The sequence below is a fragment of the Watersipora subatra genome, chromosome 3, assembly GCF_963576615.1.
Source record: "Watersipora subatra chromosome 3, tzWatSuba1.1, whole genome shotgun sequence".
NCBI lineage: Eukaryota > Metazoa > Bryozoa > Gymnolaemata > Cheilostomatida > Watersiporidae > Watersipora > Watersipora subatra.
The window spans coordinates 64560806-64575213 of NC_088710.1; the positions used below are offsets into that span (position 1 = coordinate 64560806).

Here is a 14408-nt window from a genome sequence, read left to right on the forward strand (position 1 = left end):
AGTCTTTACCTGTCTATATACCAGAGGAATACATACTGAGCTCTTGGATGACTTATCGACCAATGCATTTCTGAATGCATTGCGTTGTTTTATATCTATTCGAGGACATGTGAAAACCCTGTACAGTGACATTGCCACCAACTTTATTGGAGCAAAAAATGAATTTGACAAGCAACTTAAAAATATGGTAGACAACGAAGCTAAGCAAATTCTAGCAAACATGCAAATAAACTTCATCATGTCAACACCAACAGCTAGCCATCAAGGTGGTGTTTGGGAGCGACAAATTCGCACCATTCGATCTATTTTAGACGATGTCTTTTACAAACACAAAGGCAGATTCGATACTTCCATGCTACGAACGGCATTTTGTGAGGTGATGGCAACGGCTAACAGCAGGCCTCTATCTTTAGTTGATGTCAACGATCCGGAAGAGCTGCCAATCACTCTGAACGCTTTGCTAACTGGAAAGCCAGAACCAACACCGCCACCCCCAGGAGAGTTTACAACGAAGTCATATGCTAAAGCTAGATGGAAAGAAGTACAATGTTTGGCGGAAGCATTCTGGCAAAAGTGGAAGGTCACTTACTTCGATGAGATTACCAAGCTTCAAAAGTGGGCCGATATTAAGGTGTACCTTGCCAAGGGTGATGTGGTACTCTTGGTCGAGCACGATATGCCCAGAAATCACTGGAGAAAAGCTATAGTGGAAGAAACCTATCCAGGATCAGACGGTCTTGTTAGAAAGGTGTCAGTTCGATTAGCGTCAAAGTTCCTCTCCAGCGATGGAAAAAAGAACAATTCTACATAGACCTGTTCAGAAACTAGTTAAAATGGTATAGATTATGCTTATACTGTTATCCTTGTATTTTATGCTATTACTTTTATCCTCCATCTATGCTAAATGTGCACCGTCAAATTTGGCAGCACATTTTTTGTTTTATCACATATACATATCACTTTATACTACTTTCTGCTTACCCTTACCTTCATGTATGTTTCACAATATATCGCTTTCAGGTAGTATGTTTTATGCTTTCAACATAATCCTTAAAATGTGGTGAAATGTGGACAGTAGTATTTTTAGCTTGCTTATAATAGTTAATTTCCTAGAGTAAATTAAGGTGGGAGTGTAATGAAATTAGATACGTGTATTATTTCTAGCCATTTCTTAAAAAATATTTCTAGTAAACATCAGCCCCAGACTTCTTTGTTTTCAAGGTATAATAGATAATTACCTCAACAGATGTGTCACGACTATAAAACAGGTACATTTTTAATAAATACTAATGCTTTTTCCAGTCTTTGGCTGCTGGGATGAATAAGCTTGAGAGCTGCTGCTGCGGGCGTTGGAGCGCGGTCCATTAGCGATTGGCGTGGCTGGGACTACGACTAATTTAGGGTCCGGAATGTGCACTAATTTTGTCTAACGTTTTTGCATTCTTGGTTCATCTTGGTCAACTGTCTTCTCTAGAACTGGTCAGTAGAGCAGCAGTCTTTGTCCTGAGCAGTATGGCTCAATAAGTTCACCATTATTGGTGATAAAGTTTCTAAGTTTATAAAGTTGTTCTTTTAAAAGTTCTCAAGTCTACAATATTTTCAAGTCTATTTTACCAAGACAAGCCACGGAAGGCAACAAGGTCAGTTTTTGCCTATTAATTTGTGCATTTCATTTTTAGCAAACTGTTAAACTTTTACACACATTAGGATTTGTTACATTCACTGTCTATTTCTCATTTTATGTTTATTTCACAATTTATGGCTAATTCTATACATTTGAGTTGCCTCTAAAACATTTGAATCAATATGTATATTTTTACACTGTTATTAATAATTGCAACTGTTTTATATTGATGTACATGTCATGCAATTCGCATTGCAGACTTCACGTTGAGCCAGTTGGGTTAAATAAAGTCTCATGAACCACAACTACTCATCAGTAAAGCTAGCTCTCCATTACGGCTTGTCACCCTAGATAGCGCCTGTCGCTACACCGGTATCATACCAGCACTAGTTCTATCCATACCGGTATCATACCAGCACTAGTTTTATCCATACCGGTATCATACCAGTATTTTGATATTGATAAACCACTGTTCTTAGACCTTATGGTAACATTGCAGAAGGGTGCTGCTAAGAGCACTGGCCAGTAATAGTTTGGTGTATACTGCTTGTCTTAATGGTGTTTACAGATTCCCTTTCACTTATTCCAATTGCATTTTTAATGTTATTAGAGAGTACATGATAACTGAGTAGTCTGAGCTCTCTATAGTTAGTTTACATGTTACTAGGTTACAACAACTTCTGTGTGCGCTAGAAGTATTTCTATAGGATTCATTCGTGGGTCATCAATGGAGCAATTCTTGTGTCACCCTCGTATTATTGAAAGTGGCATGTAGAGAAGAACTTGAGTTTATGGATATGTTTAGGTCTCAATAAATGGTTATTGCAAAACCATATTCAATTATCGCCATTTTTCAACATAACGTCATGTGAACATCTCTTGGGCATATGTTAGAAATATGAGAGCACCCAAGTTTCAGGCTTTATTTTGCACGCTGTACAAGGATATATAAATCGTATTACTACAATCAAACCTCTATGGAATAATTTCATTCCATTTTTAATTGAAAAGGAAATTTTCCAAATCCAAGTTTTATGCAACTCAATGAATGCGATGCAGTTTTACATAAATTTTTATTAAAATTATGTAAAGTGAGTTTAAATATAACAAGGGGTACAAATTTAATTGATAAGTGTGAAGATTTGGAAAGAAAAGTATGTGGTATATTTAATGCAACGCGCAGCTATCAACTGAGTCATAAGTCAATTGTAATTAAATTACTCAGCCTATTCATATAATAGCTTTCCATCATATTACTAAACACAAGTTAGTTTTTGGACCCACAATCCTACTATTGCAGGGAAATAACACTTTTAGATAAAAAGCCAAGTACAAGCATAACTGATCCATTAAGTGCTAACTATCTTTATCAGCTTGTCGTCTTCCTATCAGTGGACTGCTCAAAGTCTATTTTGGAATTGTAGCCACACAGATTCTAGCATCAGTAGTTTGGCTAATCATTCACAACAGGAAGCGAAGAAGCCAACATTAGACGAGCCAGTCATGGAGAGCGCAGCCGTAGAGGAGCCAGCACTCTCTTCCTCGCCCTGTTCAACACACAACGATGGTATGTTCTATATTTTGATACTTCATATAGCTGGTATGCCTGCCCACACATGCGGTTTTTATAGTGAGTTACCTTAGTTTGACCTCTAGCGAGTTAGATTTCAATTAGAAAAGGAATGCTTTTATCATTTCGCTCCAATCATTTCGCTCTCAGTTGAAGCGAGTGTGGTCATGGGATGTGATGTGACGCATTCCTCATGTGATCTTACTCACATGACGCTCTGTGACACTCTTCATAATAATACTTGAATACTCATGTAGTTTCTTGTTATTTATAGTTATTTTTGTTGCGTGTCAAGATATTCTATTTGTGTTATGTAATAGACGCCTACGGCCATATAGGTTAACTTATATCTTGGGGTTTCATTAAGTATAATTGTAATGCTTGCTGTTTGCTCCAATTGACGTACTAGAAAAGCTTTTTGCCCTTATGGTAAGCCTGGGTTATCAGATGGTAATAGTGAGACTTGGTGAGAAATCACATGCTGTTATTTCAATGTCCTTGGAAAGGTGAGGGTTCGGTTGCACTTTCCTTTGTTGCACTTTCCTTTGTTGCATTTTCCTTTGTTGCTTGTCTACTGAAGCTGCAAACTAAGTGATGTATTTTTGTTAAAAATCGTTAGCCAAGGCGATATTGTACATTACTTGCATAAACTTATTTTCGTGATCTGTGGAGCTCTCTACTTTTACTGATCGCCACATCTATTCAGGTGATGCTGTTGAGGATAATGCATTGACAAACAGTGAGAAGGCCTCAGCTTCTATAGATGATTCCCCTTCGTCTGGTACCAATAATGCCTCAGGCGCATCTCCTTCGTCTGTAGGCAGTAAGACCTCGAATACCAGCGGTAGGTGCCTGTGATTTTTGTGTTGCTAGCTTACCGCCCATGCCGTGTACACCACCGCTCTCCTTTCACTTCTTTTTTATTTGATATTCCACCTGTCTCCCATTGGGTCGCACTTTTTTCTCACTGGTTGTACCTTTATTCCTGTTTATGTTTTGTGCCATACATTTAGCTCAGCAGGCTAGCAATGGTCTAGTTGATGCTGAATCATATCATGCTGCCAGACCATATCATCAATCTCCTGGTAAAACCTACACACATCTCACTACTATCTTTGGCTGTGTTCATATGCCACAACCAGCTTTGACCTACACAAGTGTCCAGCTGTCGAGCTCTTAATGGTGTGCTGACATTTGCTCCTAAAATGGCATCGGCATCGCTATTCCCTTATTGCTAGGAGACAGTAGCGGTTGCAGCACAAACATTTGCTTTTCTACAGTCGATGATGGTTCTCTTGAACTCCCAGCGGATCTAGTCCCGCCTCAGCTCACCCCGGAGCGTCAGATGGAGTCCCCTCACAGCGATAGTTTTATATCTGCCGTGGAAGGTGTAGAAACTGGTGAGTATTAGTGGAGCCCTTATTATATGAGTATTACTGGTGAGTATTGGTGGAGTGGAGTGGAAACCTTCGGGGACATTTGCTGCATTTCCACACATCACTGTTTAGTCCTTCATATCACCCTTCAATGCAATCATTCTCTAAAAATCTTCACCTACAAAGAAACTTTTTGTACCTTCAATGCAATTATTCTCTAAAAATATTCACCTACAAGGAAACTTTTTGTACAAAGCTTATACTAAGGTCCTACAAAAGCGTGCAAATGGAATTGGTAGCTTTTTACATAGCTATTTATAGCCCTGTATCATTTTTAATCTGAGCCGTGTGTTGTAGCTGTTGCTTTTATGGTCATTCTGATGAGTTGCATTTTTTAAAATTCACCATAATTGCAATTTTAATCTAAAAATGGTAATATATTAATTATTCTAATATATGGCTGGCTATAAAATAAACTGCTGGATTCGGCGAAATGCGCTGGGAAGTTTGTTAGTTGGTGTATTTACTTTGGTGTCAGTATGACAATCAGCTAGAATTTATGAAATGTAGTTATATAGTAGAATTATGAAGAAACGTGCTGCATTTACATTTTCAAAGCAATAGCGAGTTCTCATAAGCAGGTCTTAACGGTGCTGGAATGGCTACATCTAAAATATATTTTATGTTGATCATACCAAAAGGCGTGTAACAAGGTTTGTTAATCACGAATGATGAATGCTTGAGTCATTGGCTATAATCGACTATGTATTTGTGAGGTCTCTTGTAGTCAGAGGAAAAAGCATCCATTCATGACTGGCTTATGTCTACATGCAGCTTGTACTATTATTAGCTCCTCAGCTAAATCCGCCGCTCTTTTGTGTGCATTTGAGATTGAGGGCAACACAAAGTGTGTCATATTTACTTGGCTCACATCTGTGACTCCAGGGCACGTCTCTTGCACATTTAGAGCTCATTTTAACTCATTGTCAATCCTCTACAGATTCTGAAGGGGCACAGCTAGATACTGACAGCGAGCTGTACAATTCTTTTCCAGGAACTGACCGGGACGGTGCTGACACGCCCAAACACTTGCAAGAAAGCCCATTACCTGGTGAAATGGATGGGCGTGGTAAGTACCTTGCTTCTCTTCTGCTATACACTTTCCTTAGGCCTCCGATTTGGCCAGTAAACTTATCAGTCATAATGTAAGGTACAAAGAATCCCTACATTATGATATGACAACTATCAGACCCTGATTAGCATCTATACACCAATCACTCTTTTTTATTATTTTAATTACTTTTCATCATTTGATTAGTGTTCTTGCAAAAAATCAAAGATATGGTGTCTACCAAAATTTTGTATAATTTTTAGAAGTATTTCGCTCTTCAGTACATTTTAGCCACTGCGAATCATTATCCTTGAAACGGGAAATAAATTTCAAAAATTACAATTTCAGTTATTTGGGCTCGTTATTTGGTTTTGTGCCAACAAAAGTGATTGCTTATTTTTGCTGTTCACCGAGCTTTGATATCAATGCCCTGATGCTATTAGTCAGATTTGCATGATCCCACTGCTACTTGAAATCTGCTACTATTGCTCCGCTTTACATCACTAGTTTGTTCTCTCTGAGTATCTACTTCCTCATTTGGATTTCACCCAGCCTTGACTGGTTTGAAAAAGTACTTGAAGTCCAATACCTTCTTGCCATTGCCAAGCCTTGACTAGTGTATGATTACCGCTAGCTTTGATCAATATAGCTGCTCCTGTTTGCGTTTTATTGCATGCGCTCCTTCAAGGTTCAAGTCTTAGCTTCAATGCTACTAGTATTTGGCTCCTCTTCTACTAGCACTAGTTCTAGATCTACCTCCTATCGCCCTGTGACAGTATGTCTGTTCTAGAACAAGACAGCTCTTTTGCATCTGCAAGCGGTGACATCACTGTAATTCACTCACATGAGGTGACGTTAGATGTCACAGGAAGTCCATCTGTAAAATCTACGGAGGTAAGTCTAAACTGATAGATTTCTTATCCGTGGTTTATCAAAGATAAAAGATAATGTTCATTTTGGCCTTTAACCTATTACATATACCCGATGCTTAATTTTGTTAATCAATCTTGAGGCTTTGAAGGTTAAAGAGTAAAGCCATTGATGAATGCTTTTTTAAAAGTAACTAAGCTTAGTTAAAGTTAGTGGTCCAGATGGTGTAATTGCTCGTGTTCGAGCAATTTCAACACTTTCTTACTTGGCCTATACGTCGAGGTATAAAGTTTGGTTTTAAAATCCTGGTTTTGACATGTACTTGCCGTATAAGTCGACCTACTTTTTTGGCCCAAATCGTTTGATCGCTAATGGTTCAATCGGCATTAGAGGCGGTCGATGCATAGCTGAGAGAATGGCATTCAAAACGCCCATGTTTTTTGTGCCATCGGCAATACGTTTTAAAAATTAACAAAAGAACGAGAGATAACAGTTTTAGTGATGACCACAAAACGTGAAAAACAATACTTCACTATTGTATTGGCCCGCCTCGCCAAAAGAACAAACCGGTAACTTTGCTAATACGTATGTACGTTTTTAACGGAAAAGCCACACCACAAGGCAGATTTCTGTCAGGAATTGTGATTAAGTACAAGAAAAAGGATGGATGGACGATAGTTGTAGATGTTTTGAATATATTACCAAAGTGTGGGGTTGTGGGCAGATACTACGAAAGAAGACATTAAGTTTAGGAAAAACACGTTATTCCAAAAAAGAATCCTAGCGATGACAATTTGAATGGTGAAGAATGAGACTTTGTGTTTGAACAATCTCATGTTCAGTGGGAATGCTAGTATTTCACTATTTTATAAATAAATTCCCTATATGTCATGTAATTTTGATTTTCAATAGTTTTTTTGAATATGAATTTTACTAGAATTGATGTCATGAAAATTGTGACCACCGATGAATAAGTCACGGATGGATTTTTAAGCTTGAAATTTGGTGTTAAATTTTTGACTTATATGCCGGAATTTACGGTGGATAGTTCATATTATGAATAGGAGAGTCACAAAAAATTATCTTGTAAGTATGAAATCAGCTGTCTAAATACAACTGAGCTCCAAGTTATAAAGTATTGAAGAGTTTTTACTATTGAAGTTCTGTCAATCCTCATTCCATTTTGTGTAAATTAATTCATCAAGATAGGACAATTCCAGTATGAAATCAACTGTCTAAATACAACTGAGCTCCAAGTTATAAAGGATTGAAGAGTTTTTACTATTGAAGTTTTGTCAATCCTCATTCCATTTTGTGTAAATTAATTCATCAAGATAGGAGAATTCCATCGCGAATGAATTGACATCTCATCTTTCAGTTCGCTTAATGCGCTGTGTGCGTTCATCTTATTTCTACAAATACACCATCAGCTCAATTAATACGCATATTTTCATATGCAGACGACATCCCGAAAAGAATACCTCAAGAATATAAGCATCTTGTTTGAGGCATTCAAATTAACTTAATAATCTAAAAAATTTATTTCTGTTGTTGTACATCACTTTTTGTATGTTTGGTTATTGATGAGTTTTCAATTATTTTGCTTTTTCACTAAAGATTTCAGAAGAAAGCTCTACTGCACAAGGTGGTGACGAACCAGTAGAGACACTACCAGATGGTGATGACGGTGGTCAACTATCTTCAGAGCACAGTGCGTCTGCTGAAACTGATGAGAAACCTGCACAGACATCTACATCGGTAGAGAGTACATCAGCTGAAGTACCTGCCAATTCTGATTCGTCGGTGACACAACAGCTCTCTACTGAGCATACGCTGTCAGATGCAGAGATGTCTTCGGAAGTTCCTATAACAGACTCGACAGCAGCAGAGCCAGCAGCTGATCTTTCTGAAGTTAATGAAGAGCATTCCGGTATGCTAACAGAAGCCAAGAGTAGTGTATCTGATATACCTGAAAAGCAAATGCCACAGTCTAGTGAAACCCAAGCTGAAATAACAGCTGCATCAGCTAGGGGCGAGACTGCGGAGCCCCAAACAGAAATGGAAGCGGCTAGTGATGAAACCTCGGCGCTCAAAACAGAAAAGGAAACGGCTAGCGGCGAAACCTCGGAGCTCCAAACAGAAAAAGCAGCAGCTAGTGGTGAGCCTGTAGAACAGTCACCTGCCGTAGTGGTGACTCACAAAGAACCCACAGATATTACGCCTGTTGCCAGTGCAGAAATCGAAGTAGCCCGGGGCCAGAATCAGACGGTTGATAAGAAAGCATCTAATGATGTTATGGAAAGTGGTGAGTGAGATTGATTATTACATTTTGTGGGAATGAGAAGAAATTTTGTAGCTAGTGATGAATATAGGAAAAGAATTATCGAGTTCCCATCATAACCCTAGTACTTTAGAAGCTGGTCAAACATGTGCTGTAATAGATAAAATATATGCTAGCCTATGGTCCTGAGGATACGTAGTTATTCGGGTGTTGCTAATGTGTCAGTATGCGTACTATTGATTTATTTTGCAGAATCTTTCTCTAAGAAAAGCTTGACGGAGTCACAAAAAATCAAAGCAAAGGTATGTTGCTCAACCACCCAGCTGTCTTTAGTGCTATATTAAATACTCTCGGTGACCTTACGATCTACGCAACAGCAGTGTATGAAGTCAAAAAATCTTTTTCAGTCGTTTTCATGCCTCAACATGTTTTGTTTTGTCAACTGGCCTGTCCAAGCTACATTTACCATTGCTACCAAGAAAGCACTTGGCCAAACCAACTAGCATGTGTCGGATCATATCACTATTTAGAAAATGTGACATGGTTTGCGGCGTCGCATGCATAATATGAGCAATTTTTGTTATTTGTTTAGGCGCTGCGCCAAATAGCCGATGCACTTCTAAAGTGTTTTAAAAAACAGTTCTTTTCGCATAGCACGCTCAATGTCTGTACTAATCAGGCTTATTTATCTATCGATGTATTTCCATGCTTTGAATGAGTTCGGAGTTGCCCGCTGCTGACGAATTCACACCCTAACAATTCGGAGTTACACTACGCATATAGATCTTTCCAAGATTGGCGATGTGTCCCACAAAATAAAACTTGGTAAAGTAGATTCGCTTTTTCACAGCGATTGCCTTTGCACAAATTTAATGAAGCGAAATGGTGACAAATGCGTTTGGATTTTAGCTTTTCTTTGATTCGGGGCAGAAGCACCTCCGCACCCATTTGAAGCATGGAAACAGTGTATGAGTAGGCCTTGAAACATCAGTATTTTATGCACCTATTGACCTACTTTCTTGTGCATGACCTACTTTCCTGTGCTGTTTAGCATGTTTATGCGTACTTTATGACATAATTATTTGTTCTTGCTGATGCATGCTCTTGCATTATCTGTCCTATGCTCTTGTACGACCTGACTTACCTAGTTTCACGTGCTGTCGGACCTACTTGCTTGTACTAGCTGATCTACTCTTTAGCACAGTCAAAACTTTGCTTTGATTGTTTCAACATACAATCTTTCCTATACTTCTAACAAATGGTGTTTGAAGTTTTTCAAAACATCAAAGCTTTATAAGGGAAAAGTTGTTGGAGGTTTACCTGAAACTGTAAAAAGTAATGGAGACCATAAGCTAAGTTAGTTTAAGATTCACCTAGTCTTGGTTATTCTGCCTTTCTCTATCACCACTATACAAACCTATGCATTGCCGAGAGTACACATGTTCGTCTCCGCTTTTCTCTAAAATAAAGTAACAATAAACACATTTTTTATCGCCTAATAATTCATTGTAATTTAGTTTTTTATGTTGTTTTATATAATGCATTAGATTTATTAGCTCTATGTATAATTATCTACAGTATTTATTCATGAGTTGTCATAAACTTTCCAAATGTGGAACGAATTAAATGAATTACAGTGCATTCTTATAAAAATATTTGCTTCTACATACAAATGCAGTATGATACAGTAATCCCCTGAAACACAAGCTAAATGCATTCTGGGATGGAGCTCGCATGTCAGTTCACTCGTATTTCAAATCAATTTTCCCGTGTAAAATAACTAAAAACAAATTAATCGGGTCTCACCCTCTTACATAGAAAACACCTAAAAACAGGTTATTGCAATGGAAAATATGTTTTTAATGTTCTAATTCCCCATCTATGTTCTCAAAGTAACAAACACTACATGTATTTAGTGGTTATGATCTGCAATAAAATGGGACATTATTATGTACAGTACTGTATGAAGTTCTTACCTTCGAGACAGACAGTAGAGGCTAACCGCAGGCAGTGTGATAATGAGAGAGACTTGACGGCAACACGTTAGTTACGCTACACTTTTGCGGCACACCACGTAACATAAACTTTAAATTTAGCTCAACTGAACTTAGCATGCTCTACACACTTAAATTTTAAAAATTAAATTTCAATCTTACGTTACACTAAACTTAATTGCAATTCTGTTTTCATATTCATTCCTTTACTTCTTCGGGCTTAGCTCTGCTTGCCTCGCTTTCACTTTTAGTCGGCTTTTGAGAGGTTTTTCAAACTCATCTGATGAAAAAGTCTTAGCAATGCAGTTCTCATAAGCAGCCTCTCGCGTACTTGGCCACTTACCAAACACACCGAGAACCATCTCAACGGCTTGTATCTCAAATTTGTCTCGTATCTCAAGTCAAAAATTTACTCGCAATTTCCTCGCATCTCAAATTGCTCGAAACTCAAGGTAATACTGTATGCGAATGAATTTACTTCATATGTGGAGATTTGACAGTACTAGATGAGACACTATTCCTTATCTGGTCAGCAATTTCCTTGGGCCCTATTCATTCATGGAATATGATTATGGTCTAATCAGCATTGTAATCTAATCTGTAACTTTTGTTAGTACTACCTTTAATGAAACATACCGTAGTTGTTTTCTTGTTAGGGTTTATCACAATCGCTGGTCATAATGTGATCATTCGTATATACCGTATATACTGTATATACCGTATATACCATAGCTGCAAGTATAAACTATTTTGAGTTTTTCAATCATTGTTAAGCTGTTTTATTTCTGATTAAAAGCTTTAATATTGCTGACACCTGAATGCACAGATATGTGGATTGGCGTAAGCCAATTACCTCATTTTATTTGTATTCGTAAAACTTGTACACTAGCACTATAATGAAATATGAAGAAAAATAACATTTCATTTTTAATTTTAGGAGCGTAATTTCTTTGACAATAAAAGATCATTAAATGCCTCTACTTGGGTCAGGTAGTGAATGTTGCATAAATCACCTGGGCAATTTATCAGCCAAACCCTGAGATATACAAATATATGTAGCTTATATATTGGAACATAAAACCTCTCATGTCTGTGATAATGTAGTATATTTGTACACTACCCGTGATGAGGTTATCCACTATTAATAGTGCGTCATTGAGTTCACACCGAATCAATACCAATATTTTTTATGTAAATTAAGTTCTGTTTCCAGATAAAATGCTTAACGAGTGTAAAGTTAACCATTTTGATATGAAAATCACTTCATTATTCAAAAGTTTCGAGCATTAAACTTTCAAACAGTAACTGCATTAAAATGATTTATGTACTCAATTCAAAAAGTATCAATCGCGTGTTAGTACGCTCATACAGCAGAAACATTTTCCGCGAAGAAATTATAATTTTTTGTAGATTTCTTTATGTATGCTGCTGGAAGCTGCTGTCGCGCATGGCATTAGTTTCAGTATTTTTTTATAACTGTAAGAAACTGTAAGAATTGTGAATTGAGATACTTTACAATAATGACTCAAATTACATATATTAGAGTTGGTTTGTAAAGCAAGATGCATTCAGTTTGCTATTGGACAGTGAGGTGATCGCTGATAGAGAGGTTGAGGCAGTCTCGTTACGAGCAGCTGTCCCAAATATACTGTAGTAATAGCATCCTTAGTCAATATTTATCTGTACATTATCTTTTCATTTAGTATTGTGAGCTTGTTAGCATTTTTGTAAACACTGCAAAAGATATGTGATATGATTGCCGTTAATGAATATAGCCTATACCATTACAGCAAGCGCATTCTTTTGAAAGTCTGCTTTGATGCTCCGAGTGTTAGATGTTCTCAAGCATTCGTAGCCAACATAGATTGATCTTCATTTTCCTGTTTATGGATAATAAATATTTCTATATTCAATGTTTATTTATGGATGATGCGTCTCAGGGATTACATCATTGTCTCATCTGATTAGTTGAGCATTTGGAAGTTTAAATTGAATATTCAGTGAAGGAATTCAATAAGCAATTTAGATATTGACAGAGAGGAAACCTTCAGTGTTTTTAATTGAGTCAGTTAATCAGAACTGCGCTCTAGTAGAGTTAGACTGTGCTCTAGTAGATATGACTTATAGTTCGTAATTAGCTGTTAACAGGAAGGAAATGGTGCATCACTTAATATTCTATGCATGCATCTATTGCTCATGTTATTGCCTGATGAGTGAGCTTTCAATATATTATCATCTTTGGTTTGTTTTGTTGCTGCTCTGTAACATAGGCCAGCTCTGCATTTTTTTGTACACAAACCTGGTTTGACAGGTTTTTTGACAAGTTTGAAAACATATTATACAGGCATGGTGTTGTTCTAGCCTGTGCTCTAATCTGCTAAAATTCTGCCACCAGCCTTAAATCACATGAAACTCAGATATTCATATTTACTATTCCATAAAGTATTCCATTTGTTCATGTACTGCGTTTTACCTAAATGTGTTGGGGAGGGCAAGAGCAGTTCTAAACACTGCGCTACACTCATCAGTGCACCAATGAATGATGCACTGATGAGACATTCTAAGAGCTTGTAAGGCTTCAACTAATCCTTCTGGTTGGCTTCATCTGATGCCATACATGATTTATGACAAGTAATGTTCAAGTAGATTTAGTCTAGCTGTGATATAGTGAGTGTCTGACCTGTCCATATATAGTGACTAATTCCTGCCTCCTCTGAGAAGGTCTGTTGACGAGTTTAGTTGCTGTAGGCTCTGGCAGCTATGCTGTTGCAAAGATCCAGTTCAATGACTAATGACCTAAGGATATTTTCAAATCGAACTATTTATTATCTCTACATTAACGAAGATGAAATACTGAGATTGAGTTTTGTTAATAACTGCTTTAATTATTCTCAAAATGCATGTGGCAAAATAAGCAATGGAAAATATAAATGTTCTATGGGATTTGGAGTTGCCTACTTTCTATTTTGCATTATTTTTAAAAATATTGCGATATAAGTTACAGCAAAATCTCTCATGTGTGATAAGTGTTTTAATAACTGGTTGAACTTTTTATTCTGTAGAAAATGGCTACTCCACCTGCTGAAGAAGGGTGCTGTCTTATTCTCTGAACGCTGGAGCTCTACATTGGAAGAGCAATCGGGCATCAGTCATTGCCTTAATTGTAACACTGGATAGTGTGAACAGCTCATGCATTTTTAAAAGCTTTGTGACGTTCATATGCTAAGGACACCTAATTATTGTACATTTATATTAACCCATAAGTGTATTGTTATGGTATTTCACACACAACACAGTATACAAAATCATTTCTTTTTATTCCTATACCTAATTGCATAGAATTGCTGTAACTATGCTAAAAGAGATGTAGTAGATCTTATTCTTTAAATCGAGCTTCTAGACTGAGATTCATATAATAATGGTGCTGTAATTAATTTGTTTGCCAACTTGTTCCCTAGATTTTTTTATAGAATGCAATTTTGTTTATAAAATATATGTGGCATTAATTCGTGTTATCTGTTGCATAACCATTTAAAAACTTTTAAAATATAATGAGCTGTATTTGCAACTGTGGCAATAATG

General features: G+C 37.1%; 1 protein-coding gene across 4 annotated transcripts in view; it reads left to right on the forward strand.

Moving 5' to 3' along the window:
* The window catches only part of LOC137390189 (uncharacterized), a 30233-nt gene extending 15892 nt beyond the window's left edge, over positions 1-14341 (forward strand). For 2 of the 4 annotated variants that reach the window (XM_068076478.1, XM_068076481.1), the window contains 8 exons: positions 3049-3191; positions 3901-4038; positions 4475-4594; positions 5571-5699; positions 6472-6575; positions 8169-8856; positions 9085-9134; positions 13889-14341. In XM_068076478.1, the coding sequence (XP_067932579.1) occupies positions 3049-3191; positions 3901-4038; positions 4475-4594; positions 5571-5699; positions 6472-6575; positions 8169-8856; positions 9085-9134; positions 13889-13936 (1420 nt within the window). In that variant the 3' untranslated portion in view covers positions 13937-14341. The remainder of the gene's footprint in view (positions 1-3048; positions 3192-3900; positions 4039-4474; positions 4595-5570; positions 5700-6471; positions 6576-8168; positions 8857-9084; positions 9135-13888) is intronic. The other 2 variants (XM_068076479.1, XM_068076480.1) reach the window with 2 other exon arrangements.
* The last annotated feature ends 67 nt before the right edge of the window (positions 14342-14408 follow it).